This window comes from Triticum urartu, chromosome 6 (assembly GCF_003073215.2).
Source record: "Triticum urartu cultivar G1812 chromosome 6, Tu2.1, whole genome shotgun sequence".
NCBI classification, from domain to species: domain Eukaryota; kingdom Viridiplantae; phylum Streptophyta; class Magnoliopsida; order Poales; family Poaceae; genus Triticum; species Triticum urartu.
This window is the reverse complement of record NC_053027.1, coordinates 133,460,919-133,486,785: the sequence shown is the minus strand read 5'-3', so window position 1 is coordinate 133,486,785 and position 25,867 is coordinate 133,460,919. Positions and strand designations below refer to the sequence as shown.

Sequence of the window (25,867 nt, the reverse complement as noted above, 5' to 3'; positions counted from 1 at the left end):
AGTTGCTGAGGATTGTGTTGATACTGGGATTGAGTAATACAAGTTTTTGAGTTTGCAAAAAAAAATTGTGATGAAATGACAATTTTTGGAGAGAAAAAAAACAAAATCATGTTAAAAAAAATGTTTTTGAAAGTATTTTGGAGCATCGATTTTGTTTTTTTTGCCGTGACCGTCAATGTTTGTTGACAAAAAATTCAGATTGTTTTGAACATTCTTCAAAAAAATGAATTTTACTGTAGCAAAGGGTGCATGTGAGCTTAATGCTCACAATAGCACTTTCGCATAATGCTCACAGTAGCACTTTCGCATGAACTCTTACTAATTGTCCGCGGACTGGGTACTTTTGCCTCCAGAGTAGAATCTGTGTCAATATGTAGAAGAGAACGCCTGCATGTCAAGTGAGGGACTTCATTCGCCCCTGCACAGCATATCTACCAGACTACAACAGCAGTAACAGTTCTAAAAGTACATAGAGTAAGAAAAAACATTTCTTTTGTCTTCATAGATAGACGAGACCCGGGCATGCAGAGAAACGTACGAACATCACTAACTTCAAGGTAATAGGTTAAAAACAAAAAAAAAACTATCCAAAGTTATACTCTAGGTGGTTACTAGAGATACACCTCATACAATCATGGCTAGAAGCCTAGAATACAAGGATCTTCTGCCCGGGAGCAACGAGAATCCCCCTGCCCTCCTCCCTCCTCCCAAAATGGGGGCTGTACCACTACCTCCTTTCTTTCTGGCTCCAAATCAGCATGTACACTGGTTGACGGTGTTGTCCAATAAAAATATTGACAGGGTTTCCCCGGAATGTGCTAGATGTTTCATCTGAATATACTTCATTGGCTACGCCGCCAACGTTCGATATATATGGCCCATCCTTGATTTTGCTTATCACTCTGATTCCTCACCAGCAGCGTTTAAGATACTCGCTAGATCTTGGACAATCTCAGACATTGGCGGCCTGTATTCTGGTTCCGGCTGCATAAGAAATTTCGGGTCAGCCACATGCTCAATAAATTCATCTCATTATATTGCTGTCATCCTGAAACGAGCTAAATAAAACCGGAATATCATAGTGAACAAGCTTATAGGACACCAAGAAAATAATGGCTTTTACCCCACGTATTCATATTGGAAAGAAAAATCTGAGCAACAAAAACCTGAAGGATGTGCTAGTTATAACAAAGCAGCACATATTGTATCATGTCTTGTGCTTCAAAAGTACAGCTTAGCTAAGAAGGAACGGAAGCATTGAATTACCGGAATACAGCGACTGATGATGTCGACAAAACGAGACAACACTTTCTCAGAACACTCTCCACGAATAGAAGGGTCAACGATCTTTATTAGTGATTCAATGTCATGAAACTGAGACTGGGCCCACCTAACAAGATGTTGTTCATGTCGCGGACGAGAACTGCATATTTTAAGAAAATAACAAATAGGTGCATGAGAACGCCGCATTTTTTGTGGAGGTGCATGATGTAAAAACATTTTAAAAAGGATCCTGATTAAGCAGTGCAAATTACATTGCATCACTGACCTGTCATATGGTTTACGACCAGTAAGAAGTTCTAGCATCACCACACCGAAACTGTAAACATCACTTCGATCAGTAAAAGTTCCAGATTCCTGGATTTCAGGTGCCTCGTAATTTAGTAGTGCTCGCATGCGACCAGACAACTGAAATCAAAAGGAACACAACTGTGAGTACCCATATATTATAGGTTTCAGATGCATTCGCACATGTCACCGAAGTACAGAAGCAAGAATTCCCTAAAACAAGTGCAGAAGCAAGAACAACTGCCAGATAATTAATCCATAAATATAGATCAAGTCAAATTTCTTTTTCTTTTCCAATTGACTTTCATGGCATAAAATAGCTAAAGATGTAGAGAGAACTAGCTAGTTGTAAGGAAATTGTTAGACTAGACCTAATAGCTGTCAATGTCAGGGGCTCACAGTTTTGCTAGCTCTATATTATCTCCATAATTATATGCGAGTATGTTCATGCACGATGAAGCTGGAAATCAACTTAATTATATGCGAGTATGTTCATGCACGATGAAGCTGGAAATCAACTGAACAACTGTGGGGCAATGGCTCGTTTCTGAAGGTCACTGGAAAACAAAATGATACTTCATGAAGACTAGTGATGCTTCAGCAAATCATGTTTTCTGCATTTAAGTCTAATTATTTTGGTCAGTACTTGGGATAATTTGTTAGGATTTCAACCAGTTAACGACTGGGTGTTTCGAGACTCAGAATTTGTACCGTACTGTTGAAACAGATCTTGTTTACAAGTTTCTTTGTGGTAATAGAACTGGGGATGCCATGTTTTTCTACATAAGAGAAGTTGGTATCCTCCATGAACTCATTGTCAGATAGACCAGGACTAAAGGATTAAGAGCTTGACAAAACATACAGTTCCAAGTTGTAAGTAAACATGGTAAATTTTCTTTTTTTTTAATCAATGTTGTAGATCTTTTGGTTACAAAAAAGGCTAAAACACCCTAAGCACAAGATTTACAACTAACACTTGAGGTTACCTGTGTAACAGAACTTGACAACGTCAATACAGACAGTCCACATTCAGCAACACGTACTGAGAATCTATTATCAAGAAGCACATTGGCTGGCTCAAAATTCTGATGCACTACTGGAGGCTCGCAGGTGTCATGGAGATACCTGCAAGAAGAGCATCGATTTTAAATATGAAGGCAGCCCCTGAACAAGCTAAACTAATCATTCATGAAAAAATATTTTGAAGTAGAATGCAGCTTACTCTAAGGCTTTTGCTGAACCAAGAGCAACCTGGAGACGGGCGCCCCAAGACAGTGCACTATCTAGATCCTCTCTTTCATGTAACACATCATGTAGTGTTTTTCTACTGAAGTGGTTATAAACAAGTAACCGCTGTCCATATTCTGCACAGTATCCAACAAGCTCAAGGATGCTAGGGTGTCTAATATCTGATATACACGCAACCAGCTCTAGAAAGTCATCTACTGGTATTCTTCCATTGGCATTGTCTATCTTCATAACTTCCAGTAACTGCATAGGATAAAAGAAGATGAGGACACCATTTCAATAAGCCTAAAATCCTCTTGAGTAAATGAAGAATACATTGTACATACTTTGCCTTCAGGAAGTTCTGCCAGATATACTTTTCCCAACCTACTCTCTCTTATTAAATTTTCCTCTCCAAAACTATTTGTATATTGCTGAAGTGTTGCAACAGAAAAGGATGTTGCAGATGTCGAGGGACCTGCCCTTGGTGGGGTGCTAGCTCTTTTTTCTGGCTTAACAATAGGATTAACAATCACTTTTTCAACAAGCGGAGGTGGTGGTGGGGACACTGGCGGCGGCGGCGGCAGCGGCGGTGGAGGTGGTGGTGGGGACACTGGTGGTGGTGGCGGCGGCGGTGGTGGAGGTGGCGGAGGTTCCACAGCAAAAATATCCGACTCTGTTCGCTCCAAGTTAATTACACGCTCTTCTCTCTTTTCAGGAGGCTTCTCAAGAGCAGCTGCCAGCAGTTGATAAATTACATTATACATTTGGACTTAAACAGGTCAACAATATTACAGTATGAACTAGTGGTCAGATTTACAAGTATCTGTACCTGGTATGGCCAAATTTATTTCACGAACATTCTTCCTGTCAGGAACCCCAGCTGAGCCTGTTAATGAAACATCATGTACCACAATATAAATAACAGAGTAGAACAGATGTATTATACAATAGAAAGGTAAGTAAATTATACCTTTTTTAACGTCGTTCCTTGGCTGCGCTGAAGCTTGCTTGACTTTAGGCTCTTCAACTCTTTGGTGCACCCTTCCCACCTGACTTGTTGAATGTCTTGACTGTCTCTCTTGGTACTTGGACAGGCAAAAGATTACCAGTAGCACAACAATTATGAACAGCACAATGCCAAGAAAAACGTATCCAACGGTCCTTAGGGTTGAAGACTTGTGTTTCCCGGAGGATGATCTGCTGTCTCGAGCTGTGGATCCACCAGAAGAGCTCGAGGGTGTATTAGACGATGAAGGAGTTCCTGAAGGGGATGAAGGAGATGATGGTGTTTGTGTCGGTGTAGGGCCTGTCGGTGTTAAAGAGGGTGACGTGGAAGGAGCAATGCTGGTATTAAATGGGTTCCCATCCTTTCTGCAGGAAAAATAATAATTAGTTGCTTGATAAGCTGTGTAAGTATCGAGTGCAGGAAATTGTAGAAGACATCAATAGACCTGAAATGGGGAAAATGTTTCTTACTTCAAATTTGGTATGTTGAGCAACTTTGGAGGAATCGGTCCAGAAAATAAATTGTTCTCTATATTTCTGTTAAAAGAGAAATAAATTATCAGAACAAAGCGCATATATTTGTATGCATTACAAAAATCAAAGCTATCAATGATCTGCATTGCAAACTGGATCGACAGTGAGTTTGACTGACATCAATATTCTTTATTAATCACAAAAATCAACTGCATTGCATGAAAGATGGTGCTGGCTGGTTATTGTTTTGTAGAACTGTTTGTAGGAAAGAAACAAAATACTGATATACCATTGTCCTGATAAACAACTGGAGCACAGAGGAGAACTGGAGGTACAATATATAAAGGGCTCAAATAAGAGATGCAAAATTACTCATCTAGTGAGCTGTTCCTTATAACCAGTAAAAATATTGCTACATTTTTTGTAACTGATTATACAATGTACTTACAGAGCCAAGTGTGTAACTGACATATACATTGTTAAAGTATGTGGAATTGTACAGCCTTGACTGAGGAAATTCGAGGTTGATTATGCTAAATAAGCAGAAACTGTGTGCCATACTTGCACGCAAGTCCAGAATTATATCAAATTGCAGTCAAATTGGATGTCTATACAATGTCCGAAAGAAAGTTTCTGTTTAGCAATCAAGTTCTTATAAAATCAACAATTAACTGATCAAATAATTGACAATGTTCTGTTTATATATTTTGATGTGCTAATAGAAGTAAATCAGCAAAGAGAATGTGGATATACAAATCACCGAGGGGAAGACCCTGCAACACATCAAGGGTCCCAGATAGTTGATTATCTTGCATTCGCCTGTGAAATAGCATGTTATTAGAAAATGTAAAAAGAAAGTAGCCAACAAGGAAAAATGCAAGAAAGAAGTTGTAGGCTAGACATACAGCGTAACTAGTGATGACAGGTTTCCCAACGAAGTTGGTAATGGACCACTGAAGTTGTTGGAAGAAATATCCCTATGAATTGCGATAAAAGCTCAAATGTAATCAGCAAGCTGGATGAAGATTAAGGGCGAGTACCAAAAAAGAGAGAGAAATATGTTAGTCCTACAGGTTTATAAGTCCAACAAGGGAGCCAAAAGCATCTGGTAGCTGTCCATCGAGATGGTTATCATTGAGTGACCTGAGAAAAGACGGAATGGCAGATCTTGAGTGAGACAGCTTGCAGAGGAAAGTAATATGTGGCTCTTTTAATTACAGGGAAATAATAAATTACATGGCTGTTAAACTGTTAAGTTTTGATAGCGACATCGGGATGCTTCCGGTGAGTTGGTTGTCCGAGAGAAAACTGCGCAGCAAGAAACGAAAAAAGATCATCTCGTTATGTAATCAGAAACACTTAAAGGAACTGCACAATTTATTTATTTTTTGAACAAGGAGTGCACAAAGTAAGAACAGAACTTACAGATTCCGCAGTGTAACAGGTAGATCATCTGGTATAGTTCCGGTGATCTTGTTGTTGCTAAGATTTCTACAAAAAAAAGGAGAGTAAATACTCAGAAAACTCAATCAGGATAAGAGGACAACGTAACTTCTGCCTATAATTACATGTACCCCTAGAAGTTATTAATTCACCCATGAAACATAGTTTTTTTTTTCTCAAACACCCATGGAATATATGACAGAATAATTAGATGATACAACTATCAAACATGAGTGAGGGAATAAAATTGACGATGAAGGCCCTTACATTGTGGTTATAGCTGTGAAGTTCCCTAGGCTTCCCAGCTGTCCTCCCATCGTTGCAGCAATAAAATTTCTACAGACAATGAGTTGATAAAAGCCCAAAATATAAAGTTCTACGAGGGAAAGGAATTTAAAGAATAATTGACGTACATTGCGTCTATATTTGAGCCAATACATACAACCCCCTGCCACTTCTCACCGCAGGGGTCTCCACCATTTGCAGTCCATCCAGGAAGAGCTGGTGACCCAAGTGCAACATACAATCCATTTATAGCAGAAACTGCATTCAAAAAAATGGAAGGACAAACAAGCCATTAGCAAGAAACAAAATGCTTTGTAACATCGGTAGGCATAAAATATACTTCACATACTAAACAAATTGCAACTGCATTTGCAAGTACACCACTTGTGTAAAAGGAACAGCCAAATCAAGTACTTGGAGACACAATCCAGCATTGTACTATAAACAGCTATTAAGACCATTTCTCTAGAAAATACTCACGCAGTTAGCCACATTTTACATCACGGCTTTCTACCACTGAGACCCATGTTGGCATTAACTATCGGCGACGAGGGACTGCAAGCTTAACTTAGATCAAAGCTCGCATCCACGGTAAGCAACCTAACCAATCTTGCACGCCTTTCTCCTGCATTTTTCCCACTGCAACCAAATCCTAACTGAAAGCAGACACGTATCTTCCCAATTGCCATCGACAATGATGGTAGTCTGCAGAACATGTCACCACATTGCTTCAGAACCAAAAACATCGCTCTCAGCCTCCACTCTCCACATCGAAAAGAGCATCCGAATTGTCTGATATCATCACATCGTCGCTTCCACGGACAGGCACACACAAATTCAGTGACGACATGACCTCCAGAAATACGGCACAAGCCCACACCCCCACCCCTCACCTGTCTGTTGCACCAAGCTGAATTAATCGGCGAAACCAAAACCCAGCACATTTCTCACCACCCACTGGTGCCAGAGTGCTGCATGGAAATTAACGCCACCTCCCCTCCCCTCCCCTCCCCTCCCCTCCGCCGACAAATCGTCCATTTCCCCCGAACAGCTGCACAATCAGTAGAGCCAAACGAAGCAAAGCAAGCACATCCCGTTCAAACCGGCTCGGAAACCAATCCGTCAGCCAGAGCCACCGAGCCAGAGCCAGCAAGCAGAGCAAAGGCAGCAACCAGGGGGGCGCTCACCGTCGGCGGCGTCGGTGAGGGCGAGCGCCCGCGGCAGCAATGCCACCGTCGTGGCGATCAACAGCAGCGGGAGGAGCGCCCGACCCCCCGCCCGCCCGAGGCACCCGCCTCCCGTCCGCATCGCTCCCTCCGGCCACGGATTAGCAGACCATCGGCACACGCGCGCGCGGGAGCAGCACCGCGCAGCAGGAGCAACCGCCGCGGCCAGCGATCGCGGAAACCGAGGCTCGCGCAGATCTAGAGAGAGAGGGAGAACTGACAGTGGTAGACTTGGGGTTTTGCTTTTCCGGTTCGCCCCCGTCTGTTTTTGTTGGCTTCTAGAATCTAGTAGCTGTAAGGGGAGGAGTCCCGAGAGAGAGAGAGAGAGAGAGGTCTCTGGCCTCTGGGAGTGGCGGCGAAGTGAGAGAAATGGAGTGTGAGACGAGTAGCGTGCGGGGCGTGAAAAAAGCGGAAGGAGGTAGATAGAGAGGGGGGAGTGGGTGAGTGGTGATGGGGAAAGGCGAGGAGAGGGAAAGAAAAGGGTTTAGGAGGATTTTGAGGGGGAAAGGCGAATGGGGAAAAAAGAGAGGGGATTTGCATCTGGGCATGGCGTTGATGGGATTTTTATTCTCGCGAGGCTGATGCCACCGGCCCCGTGCAGGGGAAAGGGGATGGGGCCCTGCTGACACGGAGATCCGTTGGAGGATTGGGGGCGGAACCTTGGATGGATGCCATCGTCATATTTCGCTCGCACGTGCTACTTGGTGGAGTAGATTGTCCCGTTTGTCTACGCTTCCTTGTTTACTATTGTTGGCTCGAAATCAGGATATAATTCTTCGGTCATTTTCCCGCAAAGGTAAAAAAAAACTCAAAACACAGAATTACAATGTCGCACTTTCAATGCTACAGGATTTTGTGTGCACCAAAGTTCATTCAATGGCAGGTTGAACATTAAAAAGAAAGATATTTTTCCTCTAAAAAAAGAAAAAAAATCACAAAATTAAGTGGGAGGGAAAATCCTATAAAATATAGTGCAAATAAAAAAACCCTTTGGAAATTGTCTACAAATTTGAACCCTCCTAATTTCTTATAAAACCTTTGAAGTTTGAAAAAATAAATAGCCCTAGCTTTTTTTTCCGACTATCTACTGTGAGGCAAAACACCCTAATTATTTGTGACCGTAAATAATCACAACAAAAGATATGTGATTGCATATAGGATATGACCCAAGCAATAAGAAAGAAATGGCTTCAGTCTACATTGTGATACGATAAATTATGGAGGTGTTTCAACCTACCTTTGTAGAACGCTCAGGGCCAGTTCTTTTGGGTGATTCTCCCATAACCGCCCCTCTCTCTAGCTTCTTCTAGAATCGCCACTCCATTTTTTTTTACAATCCTATCTAGTTAAGGTCTAATTAGATAGGATTGTAAAAAAAAATATGGAGTGACGATTCTGGGAGAAGCTGAGAAGGGGGCGATTCTGGGAGAATCGTCCAAAAGAACTGGCCCTGAATGTGTGCTAATATAGGCACAACAAAGCCCTGGTTGTGGCGTATACGTGTGAGGTTATTCAAAATTGGATGGAGGACATCAAGATCAAGTTATTTGTTGAAATTTTTATAATACTGATCGTTCCAACAGGCTAATGTTTTCATCGAGTTATATATGAAGAATTATTTCATGTGTAATACATGAACGATATTAGACGAATATGAATGACATCTAGATCAAGATATGCATCGAGATCATTGAGTTAAAAGAGATGAATATATTATGATCGAGGGAAAACAAGTGAAAAAAAAACTTTGAGGCATGAAGATGAGTTCAATGAGTGAAGCAAATATGAACAAGACAAAATGTGTGTGAAGAACAAGAAATGGTCATGATATAGTTCATTGGAGGAACTCATAAGTTGTCATGAATGGGCTTATGAGTTGAGCCGTGAAGGACCAAAATCTTGAGAGGATGAGTAGAAGAGAGTAGTTCGAGGTAAAACCATGGTGAGTTCAAGAGTTAATAAAGTATCGAGGCAAGTAACTGAAGCGATCAATTCAGCGTGTCGTTCAAGAGATTGTGATATAGAATAAAGAAGATCAAGTGATGACCAAGATGATACTCATGGTGAATCAATGATGGGTCACTTTTGATCATACCTTCAAGCATTGAAGTGAAGTGAGGAGTTCATTTTGTCTTTCAAGAAACCAAGCTAGAACATGAAGTGAAGATAAATGCTGACCAATATGAAATCCGGTGACTAGATTCCAGTTGAGCAACACACAAGCATAAATGATGCACTATGTGGGGTCGGCTAGTCTCATGGTACGGTAAACCATCATGAAATGTGCTTTGTGAACTGACATGTTTACTATGTTCTCAGTTTGTATATGTGGGTTAGGTGTCATGCACGGCCATGCATTGAAGAGGTGATCCTTAATAGCTCATGTGAAGATGACATCAAGGTTGAGAAGACCAAGTTCAAGATAAGCACCCCGAGAGGATATATGCGCAAAGTGAAGGAAATATGCCCTAAAGGCAATAATAAAGTTGTTATTTATATTTCCTTATATCATGATAAATGTTTATTATTCATGCTAGAATTGTATTAATCGGAAACTTAGTACATGTGTGAATACATAAACAAACAGAGTGTCCCTAGTATGCCTCTACTTGACTAGCTCGTTAATCAAAGATGGTTAAGTTTCCTAGCCATGGACATGTGTTGTCATTTGATGAACGGGAACACATCATTAGAGAATGATGTGATGGACTAGACCCATCCGTTAGCTTAGCACTATGATCGTTTAGTTTATTGCTATTGCTTTCTTCATGACTTATACATGTTCCTATGACTATGAGATATGCAACTCCCGAATACCGGAGGAACACTTAGTGTGCTATCAAACATCACAACGTAACTGGGTGATTATAAATATGCTCTACAGGTGTCTTCGATGGTGTTTGTTGAGTTGGCATAGATCGAGATTAGGATTTGTCACTCCGATTGTCGGAGAGGTATCCCTGGGCCCTCTCGGTAATGCACATCACTATAAGCCTTGCAAGCAATGTGACTAATGAGTTAGTTGCGGGATGATGCATTACGGAACGAGTAAAGAGACTTGCTGGTGACGAGATTGAACTAGGTATGATGATACCGACGATCGAATCTCGGGCAAGTAACATACCGATGGCAAAGGGAACAATGTATGTTGTTATGCGGTTTGACCGATAAAGATCTTCATAGAATATGTAGGAACCAATATGAGCATCCAGGTTCTGCTATTGGTTATTGACCGGAGATGTGTCTCTGTCATGTCTACCTAGTTCTTGAACCCGTAGGGTCCGCATGCTTAACGTTCGATGACGATTTGTATTATGAGTTATGCGATTTGATGTACCGAAGGTTGTTCGGAGTCCCAAATGAGATCACGGACATGGCGAGGAGTCTCAAAATGGTCGAGACATAAAGATTGATATAATGGACCATGTTATTTGGACACCGGAAGTGTTCCGGATGGTTTCGGATAAAACCGGAGTGCCGGAGAGGTTACCGGAACCCCCGGGGGAAGTAATGGGCCTTAGTGGGCCTTAGGGGAGAGAGAGGGCAGCAGCGAGGAGGTGGTGTTGGGGATCATAGCAGAAATTTAAAATTTTCTACGCATCACCAAGATCAATCTACGGAGTCATCTAGCAACGAGAGTGTAACGCCCTCGATGCGGCTATAGCTCCCACGTGTCGAGGCACGACCTAGAGACATAACCACATTGAAAGCAATGTCGCAAGTCAGGCAATCATTACAACATCCCATGTAATATATAATAAAAGGGGGAGATACATAGTTGTCTTACACTCGCCACGTCACATCAAAGTACATAAATAACATCCATCATACAAACACTCATGGCCCGACTACGGCGCCAAAATAGAAGAGAACCCAACATGCGACAAGGCCCTGAATCGAACCCCAACTAGGCACCACTACTGATCATCAGGAAAAGACACGTAGTAACGCTAAGAGTCCTCGTCGAACTCCCACTTGAGCTCGTACTCGTCACCTGGAGCGGAATCACCTGGACCTGCATCTGGAGTTATAGTATCTGTGAGCCACGGGGACTCAGCAATCTCGCACCCTCGCGATCAAGACTATTTAAGCTTATAGGAATGGGTAAGGCAAATATATATGTGGAGCTGCAGCAAGCGACTAGCATATGTGGTGGCTAACTTGTTCGCAAAAGAGAGCGAGAAGAGGAGGCAAAGCGCGAGCGAGAATCTAGAGGAACAACCTGCGCAAACATTACTCCAACACCGTGTCCACTTCCCGGACTCCGCCGAGAAGAGGCCATCACGGTAACACACTCAGTTGATTCATTTTAATTAATTAAGGTTCAAGTTATCTACAACTAGACATTAACAAATTCCCATCTGCCCATAACCGCGGGCACGGCTTTCGAAAGTTCAATCCCTGCAGGGGAGTCCCAACTTAGCCCATGACAAGCTCTCACGGTCAACGAAGGAATAGACCTCCTCCCAAGACGTTCCGATCAGACTCGGTATCTCGGTAACTCAAGACACTTCGACAGGTTAAAACAAGACCATCAACACCGCCCGAATGTGCCGACAAATCCCGATAGGAGCTGCACATATCTCTTTCTCAGGGCACACTCAGATTGTCCTAGGTATGGGTAGGCCAGCCCAGAGTTGCTCCTGGTGGCCACCGGTAGCTGACAGGTGGACCAACACTCAGAGGAGCACTGGCCCGGGGGGGGGGGGGAAAATAAGATGACCCTTGAGTCTGCAGAACCCAAGGGAAAGAAAAGGGCTAGGTGGCAAATGGTAAAACCAAGGTTGGGCATTGCTGGAAAAGCTTTAATCAAGGCGAAATATCAAGGGGTTCCCATTATAACCCAACCGCGTAAGGAACGCAAAATCCGGGAACATAACACCGATATGACGGAAACTAGGGCGGCAAGAGTGGAACAAAACACTAGGCGAGAGGCCGAGCCTTCCACCCTTTACCAAGTATATAGATGCATTAAGATAACATGGCAATATAATGATATCCCAACAATTAAATAAATGATGTTCCAATAAGGAACGGCCTCCAATCTTCACCTGCAACTAGCAACGCTATAAGAGGGGCTGAGCAAAGCGGTAACATAGCCAATCAACGGTTTGCTAGGACATGGTGGGTTAGAGGTTTGACAAAGCAATCGGGAGGCTGACAAGCAAAAGGTAGGCATCGTAGCATTGGCATAGCAAGAGCGAGCAAACTAGCATAGCAAAGATAGTAGTGATTTCGAGGGTATGATCATCTTGCCTGCACAGTTGTCAGAGTTGACTGGATCCTCACAAGCAAACTCAACGGGCTCCTCGGTAGAGAACTCGTCTCCCGGCTCTACCCAAACAAGACAAACAAGCAACAAGGATACGATCAACCACGTGCAAGACCAAGCAATATGATGAAATGATGATATGCTATGCGGGATGCGATGCGGGGTGCAAAATGCAAAATATGACAGGAAATGCATGAACCTGGCCTCAACTTGGAATTCCAAGGGTGCCACTGGAAAGATGAGATGAAATCTCTTGAAAACGATATAAAGATCATCGGAATCGGAGTTACGGTTTGGAAATGGCAAGCGATTTAAGAATGACACCGGTCTGCGATTTACAGCAAGTAGGCATCTAAATGCAACGAAATGAACATGCTACAGCCACCAAACATGACAACAAAATACATGGCAGGGACGTACATAAGAAGCTTAACAAAATACTAGCACTGAGCCACGGCCAATTCATCCATTATGAGGTTCAAACAAGCATGGAAAAAATGCAAATGCAAAACAGATTCCAAACTTAGTGAAATTAACACTTGTCTGAAATTTCAGATCACGAAGCCCTCTTCGGAGCAGCAAAACAACATGATACATGACCTGATTAAGACAAGTAAGAACATGGCATGGAGATACTCAACAAGCTTAACAAAAGACCCAAAGTGACCTGGGGTCAAAAGGGTTCACAAAATATACTAACGGGCACATGGACATAGCAAAAACATAATCAGTTTTCAGACTTAGTGAAAACTGAGACATGCTGAAATATAACTCACGAAGGCATGTAAACGAGCTCGGTGCACTCACCATGGTGCAAGTCATGGCAAGGCAAGCATACATCCATAAAGAAGGCACAAAATACAAGCTAGACATGGCAAGAACAATGGCATAGCATGCACGGATCAACTACAATAACATCGGCAAAATCACAAACAAGTTGACGATCTGCCCAGATTCACAATGAAGCAAAAGTAGAGCTCGATTGACTCAAGCTATGGTGCTCCATAAATGCAAACAAAGACATGGATGGATAGAGCATAACATGATTAACAAAACCCCTTTACTGATCATCCTCAAAAGAGGCACGGATCACTCGGAAACAAGCTGAACATATGGCATCGTGAACTAAATAATCCCAGACTGAGTGAAAACAACCAAGTCTCTGAAAATAGATTTACCGGGTGCCTCACTTTGCAAGCTTGCACAAGTCACCACACACATCCTAAAAATGCATGGGTTGCACCTCTGGAAAGAAGACAAAATGCTTAACAAAACATATGAAGGACTCACAGGCATATCATGCACACAATAATCATGGCAAAAATGACAAAAGTCTAAGATGAACTAGCAGATCTAACAATTAACTCACGAAGCCCTCTTCTAACAGCATTTTGGGCATCAAGATGAACTCAAATGAAAATGATGTAATGGAAAGAAATGATGTACTCGCCGAGACGAACATTTTGATATACTATATGTCCAAATCGGAGCTACGGATGCAAAGTTACGGCAGGTCAAAGTTTGCTCGAAAATTAGGGTTTCGGGAGGAGAAAAACAACCGAGATGCTCAGATCTAGATCCAGATCCAGCCGGCTGCACTGTAGCACGCACGGTTCCCGAGGTCGCCGGAGTTGGTCGCGATGGTGGCCGGAGGTCGCCGGACTTGGCGCGGAAGGAGCTTGGCGAGGTGGCGCGGGGCCCGAGCTCGGCGAGGCGTGGTGGCGGCGGTGGCCCGAGGCAGCGACGGGAGGCGTGGCCGCGGCGGCGTGGCGGCGCCGGCCGGCGAGGCGAAGTCGGCTGGGCGGCGGAGTCGGCGGCGTAGAGGCGAGCGACGACGCTCGGCTGGGAGCGGGCGGCGGGAGGCACCAGGCGGCGGGGCGAGGCGGCTGGGCCGCGGGTCCGTCCCCGGGCCTGGCGGGCCGCGGCGGAGGAGGGTGGCGACTTGCCACGTGTCGCCGTGCGAGTGGGCGGGCGGCGGCGGCGGACGCGTCCGGCCGGGTCGGACAATGTCCGGCCGGCGCGAGGAGTGGCGGATCTGGAAAAATTAGGGTTAGGGGGGAGAGGAGATCCGGGATTTCGTGGAGGGATCTATTTATAGGCATAAGTGGAGCTAGGAGAGTCCAAATGAGGTGCGGTTTTCGGCCACGCGATTGTGATCGAACGCTCTAGATGATGGAACAGAGTTTGGTGGATTTTGGGCCAAATTGGAGGGGTGTTGGGCTGCAACACACACGAGGCCTTTTCGGTCCCTCGGTTAACCGTTGGAGTATCAAACGAAGTCCAAATGATACGAAACTTGACAGGCGGTCTACCGGTAGTAAACCAAGGCCGCATGACAAGTCTCGGTCCAATCCGGAAACGTTTAATCCCCACACACGAAAGAACGCTAGAATTGACCACCGGAGGAGAACGAAGCGCCGGAATGCAAAACGGACAACGGGGAAAATGCTCGAATGCATGAGATGAACACGTATGCAAATGCAATACACAAGACGACATGATATGAGATGCATGACAAAGACAACAACACACAGAGACAAAGACCCGAACCCGAGAAATAAATATAACTTAACGTCGGAAACGGCAAGAGTTGGAGTACAAATTGGGAAAGTTACATCCGGGGTGTTACAGAGAGGGAGAGGAGTACATCTACATACCCTTGTAGATCGCGAGCGGAAGCGTTCAAGAGAACGGGGTTGATGAGTCGTACTCGTCGTGATCCAAATCACCGATGATCCCAGCGCCGAACGGACGGCACCTCCGCGTTCAACACATGTACGGAGCGAGGACGTCTCCCGCACCTTGATCCAGCAAGGAGGAGGGAGAGGTTGAGGAAGAGGGCTTCAACAGCAGCACGACGGTGTGGTGGTGGTGGAGCAGCAGTACTCCGGCAGGGCTTCGCCAAGCTCTTGCGGAGGAGGAGAGGTGTTGGGGAGGGGAGGGGCTGCGCCTTGGATGTGGTGTGCAGCCCTCCCCTTGCCCCTCTATTTATAGGGGAAGGAGGAAGGGGGCCGGCCCCCTCTAGATGAGATCTAGAGGGGGGGGGGGGCGGCCAAGGGGGGGGGGCTTGCCCCCCAAGCAAGGGGGGCGCCCCCTTAGGGTTTCCCCCCCAACCCTAGGCGCATGGGCCCAAGGGGGGGATGCGCCCAGCCCATGTAGGGCTGGTTCCCTTTCCTCTACGGCCCATTAGGCCCTCCGAGAGAGGTGGACCCTCCCGGTGGCCCCGGTACAATATCGATATGCCCCCGAACCTTTCCGGTGACCGCATGACAACTTCCTACATATAAATCTTCACCTCCGGACCATTCCGGAACTCCTCATGACGTCCGGGATCTCATCCGGGACTCCGAACAATATTCGGTAATCACATACAAGTCTTCCTAATAACCCTAGCGTCATCGAACCTTAAGTGTGTAGACCCTACGGGTTCAGGAACCATGCAGACATGACCGAGACAACTCTCCGACCAATAACCAACAGCGGGATCTGGATACCCATGTTGGCTCCCACATGTTCCACGATGATCTCATCGGATGAACCATGATGTCGAGGATTCAAGCAATCCCGTATACAATTCCCTTTGTCAATCGGTACGTTACTTGCCCGAGATTCGATCGTCAGTATCCCAATACCTCGTTCAATCTCGTTACCGGCAAGTCACTTTACTCGTTCCGTAATGCATGATCCCGTGACCAACTACTTAGTCACACTGAGCTCATTATGATGATGCATTATCGAGTGGGCCCAGAGATACCTCTCCGTCATACGGAGTGACAAATCCCAGTCTCGATTCATGCCAACCCAACAAACACTTTCAGAGATACATGTAGTGCACCTTTATAGCCACCCAGTTATGTTGTGACATTTGGTACACCCAAAGCACTCCTACAGTATCCGGGAGTTGCACAATCTCATGGTCTAAGGAAATGATACTTGACATTTAGAAAAGCTCTAGCAGACGAACTACACGATCTTGTGCTATGCTTAGGATTGGGTCTTGTCCATCACATCATTCTCCTAATGATGTGACCCCGTTATCAAAGACATCCAATGTCCATGGTCAGGAAACCGTAACCATCTATTGATCAACGAGCTAGTCAACTAGAGGCTCACTAGGGACATGTTGTGGTCTATGTATTCACACATGTATTACGATTTCCGGATAACACAATTATAGCATGAACAATAGACAATTATCGTGAACAAGGAAATATAATAATAACCATTTTATTATTGCCTCTAGGGCATATTTCCAACAGTCTCCCACTTGCACTAGAGTCAATAATCTAGTTACACTGTGATGAATCAAACACCCATAGAGTTCTGGTGTTGATCATGTTTTTCTCGAGGAAGAGGTTTAGTCAACGGATCTGCGACATTCAGGTCCGTATGCACTTTACAAATATCTATGTCTCCATTTTGAACATTTTCACAAATGGAGTTGAAGCAATGCTCCGCTTCACATGTAGATCCCGCCACGATGCTTTGCTTGCAACTACACCAGCTGACTGCCCCACCATTCAAAATATACACGTATCCGGTTTGTGACTTAGAGTCATCCAGATCTGTGTCGAAGCTAGCATCGACGTAACCCTTTACGACGAGCTCTTCGTCACCTCCATAAACGAGAAACATGTCCTTAGTCCTTTTCAGGTACTTCAGGATATGCTTGATCGCTGTCTAGTGTTCCATGCCGGGATTACTTTGGTACCTTCCTACCAAACTTACGGCAAGGTTTACATCAGGTCTGGTATACAACATGGCATACATAATAGACCCTATGGCCGAGGCATAGGGGACGACACTCATCTTTTCTCTATCTTCTACCGTGGTCGGGCATTGAGCCGTGCTCAATCTCGTACCTTGCAACACAGGCAAGAACCCCTTCTTGGACTGATCCTTATTGAACTTATATCTTGTCAAGGTACGTACTCTGTGAAAGACCAATGTGGCGTCTCGATCTATCTCTATAGATCTTGATGCCTAATATATAAGCAGCTTCTCCAAGATCCTTCATTGAAAAACACTTGTTCAAGTAGGCCTTTATGCTTTCCAAGAATTCTATATCATTTCCATCAATATTATGTCATCCACATATAATATGAGAAATGCTACAGAGCTCCCACTCACTTTCTTGTAAACACAGGCTTCTCCATAAGTCTGCGTAAACCCAAACGCTTTGATCATCTCATCAAATTGAATGTTCCAACTCCGAGATGCTTGCACCAACCCATAGATTGAGCGTTGGAGCTTGCACACCTTGTCAGCATTCTTAGGATCGACAAAACCTTCCGGCTGCATCATATACAATTCTTCCTTAAGGAAACCATTAAGGAATGCCATTTTGACGTCCATTTGCCATATTTCATAATCATAGAATGCGGCAATTGCTAACATGATTCGGACGGACTTCAGCTTCGCTACGGGTGAGAAAGTCTCATCGTAGTCAACCCCTTGAGCTTGTCGATAACCCTTAGCGACAAGCCGATCCTTATAGATGGTCACATTACCATCCGTGTCTGTCTTCTTCTTAAAGATTCATTTATTTTCTATTGCTCGCTGATCATCGGGCAAGTCAGTCAAAGTCCATACTTCGTTTTCATACATGGATCCTATCTCAGATTTCATGGCTTCCAGCCATTTGTCGGAATCTGGGCCGCCATCGCTTCTTCATAGTTTGAAGGTTCACCATTGTCCAACAACATGATTTCCAGGACAGGGTTGCCGTACCACTCTGGTGCGGAATGTGTCCTTGTGGACCTACAAAGTTCAGTAGCAACTTGATCTGAAGTTTCATGATCATCATCATTAACTTCCTCTCTAGTCGGTGCAGGCACCTCAGGAAAATTTTCCTGAGCTGCGCCACTCTCCGGTTCAAGAGGCAATACTTCATCAAGTTCTACTTTCCTCCCACTTACTTCTTTTGAGAGAAACTCTCTCTCTAGAAAGGATCCATTCTTGGCAACAAAGATCTTGCCTTCGGATCTGAGGTAGAAGGTATACCCAATAGTTTCTTTAGGGTATCCTATGAAGACGCATTTTTCCGATTTGGGTTCGAGCTTTTTAGGTTGAAGTTTCTTCACATAAGCATCGCATCCCCAAACCTTTAGAAACGATAGCTTAGGTTTCTTCCCAAACCATAATTCATATGGTGTCGTCTCAATGGATTTCGACGGAGCCCTATTTAAAGTGAATGCGGCAGTCTCTAAAGCATAGCCCCAAAATGACAATGGTAGATCGGTAAGAGACATCATAGATCGCACCATATCTAATAGAGTGCGATTACGACGTTCGGACACACCATTATGCTGAGGTGTTCCAGGCGGCGTGAGTTGCGAAACTATTCCACATTTCCTTAAGTGCGTGCCAAATTCGTGACTCAAATATTCTCCCCCACGATCTGATCGTAAGAACTTGATTTTCCTATCACGTTGATTCTCAACCTCACTCTGAAATTCTTTGAACTTTTCAAAGGTCTCAGACTTGTGTTTCATTAAGTAGACATACCCATATCTACTCAAGCCATAAGTGAGGGTGAGAACATAACGATAGCCACCGCGAGCTTCAACACTCATTGGACCGCACACATCAGTATGTATGATTTCCAATAAGTGGGTTGCTCGCTCCATTGTTCCGGAGAACGGAGTCTTGGTCATTTTGCCCATGAGGCATGGTTCGCACATGTCAAATGATTCATAATCAAGAGACTCCAAAAGTCCATCTGCATGGAGCTTCTTCATGCGTTTGACACCAATGTGACCAAGGCGGCAGTGCCACAAGTATGTGGGACTATCATTATCAACCTTGCATCTTTTGGTACTCACACTATGAATATGTGTAACATCACGTTCGAGATTAAATAAGAATAAACCATTGACCAATGGGGCATGACCATAAAACATATCTCTCATATAAATAGAACAACCATTATTCTTGGATTTAAATGAGTAGCCATCTCATATTAAACGAGATCCTGATACAATGTTCATGCTCAAAGCTGGCACTAAATAACAATTATTGAGGTTTAAAACTAATCCCGTAGGTAAATGTAGAGGTAGCATGCCGACGGCGATCACATCGACCTTGGAACCATTCCCTACGCGCATCGTCACCTCGTCCTTCGCCAGTCTTCGCTTATTCCGCAACTCCTGTTTTGAGTTACAAATATGAGCAACCGCACCGGTATCAAATACCCAGGAGCTACTACGAGTACTGGTAAGGTACACATCAATAACATGTATATCACATATACCTTTGGTGTTGCCGGCCTTCTTGTCCGCTAAGTACTTGGGGCAGTTCCGCTTCCAGTGACCACTTCCCTTGCAATAAAAACACTCAGTCTCAGGCTTGGGTCCATTCTTTGGCTTCTTCCCAGTAGCTTGCTTACCGGGCGCGGCAACTCCCTTGCTGTCCTTTTTGAAGTTCTTTTTACCCTTGCCTTTCTTGAACTTAGTGGTTTTATTCACCATCAACACTTGATGTTCCTTTTTGATTTCCACCTCCGCTGATTTCAGCATTGAATATACCTCAGGAATGGTCTTTTCCATTCCCTGCATATTGAAGTTCATCACAAAGCTCTTGTAGCTAGGTGGGAGCAACTAAAGGATTCTGTCAATGACCGCATCATCCGGGAGATTAACTCCCAGCTGAGACAAGCGGTTGTGCAACCCATACATTTTGAGTATGTGCTCGCTGACGGAACTATTCTCCTCCATCTTACAACTATAGAACTTGTCGGATACTTCATATCTCTCGACCCGGGCATGATCTTGGAAAACCATTTTCAGCTCTTGGAACATCTCATATGCTCCGTGTTGCTCAAAACACTTCTGGAGCCCCGGTTCTAAGCTGTAAAGCATGCCGCACTGAACCAAGGAGTAATCATCAACACGGGACTGCCACACGTTCATAACGTCTTGGTTTGCTGGGGGGTGGTGCTTCACCTAGCGGTGCTTCAAGGACATATGCTTTCTTGGCAGCTATGAGGATGATCCTCAAGTTCCGGACCCAGTCCGTATAGTTGCTACCATCGTCTTTCAGCTTGGTTTTCTCTAGGAACGCGTTGAAGTTGAGGACAACATTAGCGTGGGCCATTTGATCTACAAGACATATTGTAAAGATTTTAGACTAAGTTCATGATAATTAAGTTCATCTAATCAAATTATTTAATGAACTCCCACTCAGATAGACATTCCTCTAGTCATCTAAGTGATACATGATCCGATTCAACTAGGCCATGTCCGATCATCACGTGAGACGGACTAGTCATCATCGGTGAACATCTTCATGTTGATTGTATCTTCTATATGACTCATGTTTGACCTTTCGGTCTTCCGTGTTCCGAGGCCATGTCTGTACATGCTAGGCTCGTCAAGTCAACCTAAGTGTATTGCGTGTGTAAATCTGGCTTACACCCGTTGTATGCGAACGTTAGAACCTATCACACCCGATCATCATGTGGTGCTTCGGAACAACGGACCTTAGCAATGGTGCACAGTTAGGGGGAACACTTTCTTGAAATTATTGTGAGGGATCATCTTATTTATGCTACCGTCGTTCTAAGCAAATAAGATGTAAAACATGATAAACATCACATGCAATCAAATAGTGACATGATATGGCCAATATCATTTTGCTCCTTTTTGATCTCCATCTTCGGGGCGCCATGATCATCGTCGTCACCGGCATGACACCATGATCTCCATCATCGTGTCTTCATGAAGTTGTCTCATCAACTATTACTTCTACTACTATGGCTAACCGTTAGCGATAAAGTAAAGTAATTACATGACGTATAAGTTGACACGCAGGTCATAAATAAATTAAGACAACTCCTATGGCTCCTGCCGGTTGTCATACTTATCGACATGCAAAGTCGTGATTCCTATTACAAGAACATGATCAATCTCATACATCACATATATCATTCATCACATCCTTTTGGCCATATCACATCACACGGCATATGCTGCAAAAACAAGTTAGACGTCCTCTAATTGTTGTTGCAAGTTTTTACGTGGCTGCTATAGGTTTCTAGCAAGAACATTTCTTACCTACGCCAAAACCACAACGTGGTATGCCAATTTCCATTTACCCTTCATAAGGACCCTTTTCATCGAATCCGATCCGACTAAAGTGGGAGAGACAGACACCCGCTAGCCACCTTATGCAACTAGTGCATGTCAGTCGGTGGAACCAGTCTCACGTAAGCGTATGTGTAAGGTCGGTCCGGGCCGCTTCATCCCACGATGCCGCCGAATCAAGATAAGACTACTAACGGCAAGTAAATTGAAAAGATCGACGCCCACAACAACTTGTGTTCTACTCGTGCATAGAAACTACGCATAGACCTAGCTCATGATGCCACTGTTGGGGATCGTAGCAGAAATTTAAAATTTTCTACGCATCACCAAGATCAATCTACGGAGTCATCTGGCAACGAGAGGGAGAGGAGTACATCTACATACCCTTGTAGATCGCGAGCGAAAGCGTTCAAGAGAACGGGGTTGATGGAGTCGTACTCGTCGTGATCTAAATCACCGATGATCCCAGCGCCGAACGGACGGCACCTCCGCGTTCAACACATGTACGGAGTGAGGATGTCTCCCGCGCCTTGATCCAGAAAGGAGGAGGGAGAGGTTGAGGAAGAGGGCTCCAATAGCAGCACGACGGTGTTGTGGTGGTGGAGCAGCAGTACTCCGGCAGGGCTTCGCCAAGCTCTTGCGGAGGAGGAGAGGTGTTGGGGAGGGGAGGGGCTGCGCCTTGGATGTGGTGTGCAGCCCTCCCCTTGCCCCTCTATTTATAGGGGAAGGAGGAAGGGGGCCGGCCCCCTCTAGATGAGATCTAGGGGGGGGGGGGCGGCGGCCAAGGGGAGGGGGCTTGCCACCCAAGCAAGGGAGGCGCCCCCCTTAGGGTTTCCCCCCAACCCTAGGCGCATGGGCCCAAGGGGGAGATGCGCCCAACCCATGTAGGGCTGGTTCCCTTTCCTCTACGGCCCATTAGGCCCTCCGAGAGAGGTGGCCCCTCCCGGTGGACCCCGGGAACCCCTCCGGTGGCCCCGGTACAATACCATATGCCCCCGAACCTTTTCGGTGACCGTATGACAACTTCCCACATATAAATCTTCAGCTCCGGGCCGTCCGGAACTCCTCGTGATGTCCTGGATCTCATCCGGGACTCCAAACAACATCCGGTAATCACATACAAGTCTTCCTAATAACCCTAGCGCCATCGAACCTTAAGTGTGTAGACCCTACGGGTTCGGGAACCATGCAGACATGACCGAGACAACTCTTCGACCAATAACCAACAACGAGATCTGGATACCCATGTTGGCTCCCACATGTTCCACGATGATCTCATCGGATGAACCACGATGTCGAGGATTCAAGAAATCCCGTATACAATTCCCTTTGTCAATCGGTACGTTACTTGCCCGAGATTCGATCATCGGTATCCCAATACCTCGTTCAATCTCGTTACCGGCAAGTCACTTTACTCGTTCAATAATGCATGATCCCGTGACCAACTACTTAGTCACACTGAGCTCATTATGATGATGCATTACCGAGTGGGCCCAGAGATACCTCTCCGTCATACGGAGTGACAAATCCCAGTCTCGATTCATGCCAACCCAACAGACACTTTCGGAGATACCTGTAGTGCACCTTTATAGCCACCCAGTTACGTTGTGACGTTTGGTACACCCAAAGCACTCCTACGGTTTCCGTGAGTTGCACAATCTCATGGTCTAAGGAAATGATACTTGACATTTAGAAAAGCTCTAGCAGACGAACTACACGATCTTGTGCTATGCTTAGGATTGGGTCTTGTCCATCACATCATTCTCCTAATGATGTGATCCCGTTATCAATGACATCCAATGTCCATGGTCAGGAAACCGTAACCATCTATTGATCAACGAGCTAGTCAACTAGAGGCTCACTAGGGACATGTTGTGGTCTATGTATTCACACATGTATTACGATTTTTGGATAACACAATTATAGCATGAACAATAGACAATTATCATGAACAAGGAAATATAATAATAATCATTTTATTATTGCCTCTAGGGCATATTTCCAACAGGTGCCCCCCACCAAGGGGAGTCCGAATAGGACTAGGGGAGGGGCGCGGCCCCTCTTTCCCTCTCCCTCTCCCTCTCCTTCCTTCTTCTCCTACTTGGACTAGGAAAGTGGGGGACTGTCGGTGTCAAAACCGGCAGATCTCGGGTAGGGGGTCCCGAACTGTGCGTCTAAGGATAAAAGGTAACAGGAGGCAGGGGACACAATGTTTACCCAGGTTCGGGCCCTCTTGATGGAGGTAAAACCCTATGTCCTGCTTGATTGACTTTTATGAGTATAGGGGTTACAAGAGTTGATCTACCTCGAGATCGTGATGGCTAAACCCTAGATGTCTAACCTGTATGATTATGACTGCCTCTACGGACTAAACCCTCCGGTTTATATAGATATCAGAGGGGGCTAGGGTTGTACAGGGTCGGTTTTACAGAGAAAGGAATCTTCATATCCGAACGCCAAGCTTGCCTTCCACGCCAAGGAGAGTCCCAGCCGGACACGGGGGGGGGGAGCCTTCTATCTTGTATCTTCTCGGCCCACCAGTCCGTCCCACGTCACATAGCCCGGACGCCCGGGGACCCCCTAATCTAGGACTCTCTTGAACCAGGCTTCAATGACTATGTGTCTGGCGCGCAGATTGTCTTCGGCATTGCAAGGCGGGTTCCTCCTCCGAATACTCCAAAGTAGTTGATCAAAAGAACTATATCCGACTCTGTACAATAGTTACAACCCTGGACCATGAAGGCAAAATACTTTAAATAAAAATAGGTTATATATTCTGACAACTTTTTCGGCGAGGTATTGTGTTCCGGCCTTATTATTATTTTGAACCGTTTTCCAGCCTCCCGCTTCGCGTTTCGAGACGCGGTGTTCATTGACACGTCTTGTCAAAGCAGAGATCATGTCCCCTTATTGCAGGATTCTCATCAATACGGATTTGGGTAATCCAACCGCGTCACTCGCACGACTCCTGGGGAATAGGAGAGTTTTAAGGCTTCTTGGGGGGACGTTCGACATTCACTACTTTTATAAAAGATCCACCTTTTTACCCCGCACCTTCTTCCTCCTCAGCCCATCTGCTCTCGAGCTCCAGCGCCCAAGGTTCAACCCTTTCCGTCCCCAGCAAACGCTCCAACCATGTCCAAATCTGGAGCGCAGGGCAAGTGGATGGCCTCCTCCGTCATGGAGGAGCACATCAAAGGACTCCGGGAAGCGGGGTATTTAGCCAAGGAAATCGCCCATCGGCTTCCTGCCAAAAAGCAGATCATTCCCACACCAGAGCCCAATGAGAGGGTAGTATTCATCCCCCACTTTATACGCGAACTAGGGTTTCCTCTCCACTCTTTCGTTCGCGGACTCATGTACTATTACGGGCTAGATTTCCATGATCTAGCCCCAAATTCATTCCTCAATATCTCGGCGTTCATCATCGCGTGCGAGGCATTCCTCTGCACCCCCCCACTTCGGCCTATGGCTCAAGGTCTTCAACGTGAAGCCGAAGGTGGTCGAGGGTCAACACGCGGAGTGAGGAGTGCCATGGTGAGCAAGCAGCTCCCTAACGTCACCTGGCCCAAAGGGACCTTCGTGGAGACTGTGAAGGGGTGGCAACAGGAGTGGTTCTACGTTACGGAACCTCACGACGCCTCATGGGCTGCCACTCCTGAGTTCAAAACCGGTCCACCATTGCGGCTCACATCATGGCTCAAGAAGGGCCTAGATTGGGCGTCATCCGACGAGGTGATGACGCTGCAAAAGAGCGTCAAGAGCATGGTGGACAAGAGCACCAGCCTTGCCAGCGTGATCCAGGTGATGCTATTTCGCCGGATTCTCCCCTGTTAATACTGGACTCTCCATATGTGGGAGTTTGATCCGGCAAGTCCCCGGACCTTGCAACGGTTCTTTGGCACAAAGCACGAAGATATATGGAAGCTGTGTTTTAAGACCCAAAAGACGTGGCCGCCGATGACCGAAGACCTCGGCCACGACTGCGCTCATCCAGCCACTCCAGTGAGTTTTTCAAATTTCCAATCATATCTTTGATTTGTGGATCCAAAGAGTAAGTTTAAACCTTCCCCTTGTCCCCCAGGGCTGGACGAAGAAGGCATAGCGGATCAAGTGTCCTGCTCCCCTGCCCGAAGACCCAGCTATTCCTCTTCTGACGAAGATGCTGGTTCCGGCGCCGTACCAGGCGCCAGAAAAGAAGGCCAAGAAGAAGAGCAAGGAGGCCCGAAGTGGCCTTCGCCGCAAAGGTACTTCGAATATATCATCCGAAGATACCGGAG

The 25,867-nt window shown here is 45.5% G+C and overlaps 1 protein-coding gene across 1 annotated transcript; it reads right to left on the bottom strand.

Annotated features, from left to right (window-relative positions):
• Positions 1-475: 475 nt before the first annotated feature.
• LOC125517249 (protein STRUBBELIG-RECEPTOR FAMILY 3-like) lies at positions 476-7,686 on the bottom strand. Its single transcript, XM_048682430.1, has 17 exons — positions 7,194-7,686; positions 6,135-6,264; positions 5,989-6,057; positions 5,704-5,769; positions 5,515-5,586; positions 5,350-5,421; positions 5,184-5,255; positions 5,032-5,097; positions 4,276-4,341; positions 3,770-4,170; positions 3,629-3,685; positions 3,144-3,532; positions 2,792-3,060; positions 2,556-2,694; positions 1,550-1,689; positions 1,267-1,423; positions 476-984 (listed from the first exon to the last, which is right to left on the bottom strand). Exons 1-17 carry the CDS (start codon positions 7,312-7,314, stop codon positions 898-900), a joined length of 2,373 nt encoding a protein of 790 aa, XP_048538387.1. The 5' UTR covers positions 7,315-7,686; the 3' UTR covers positions 476-897.
• Positions 7,687-25,867: the final 18,181 nt, after the last annotated feature.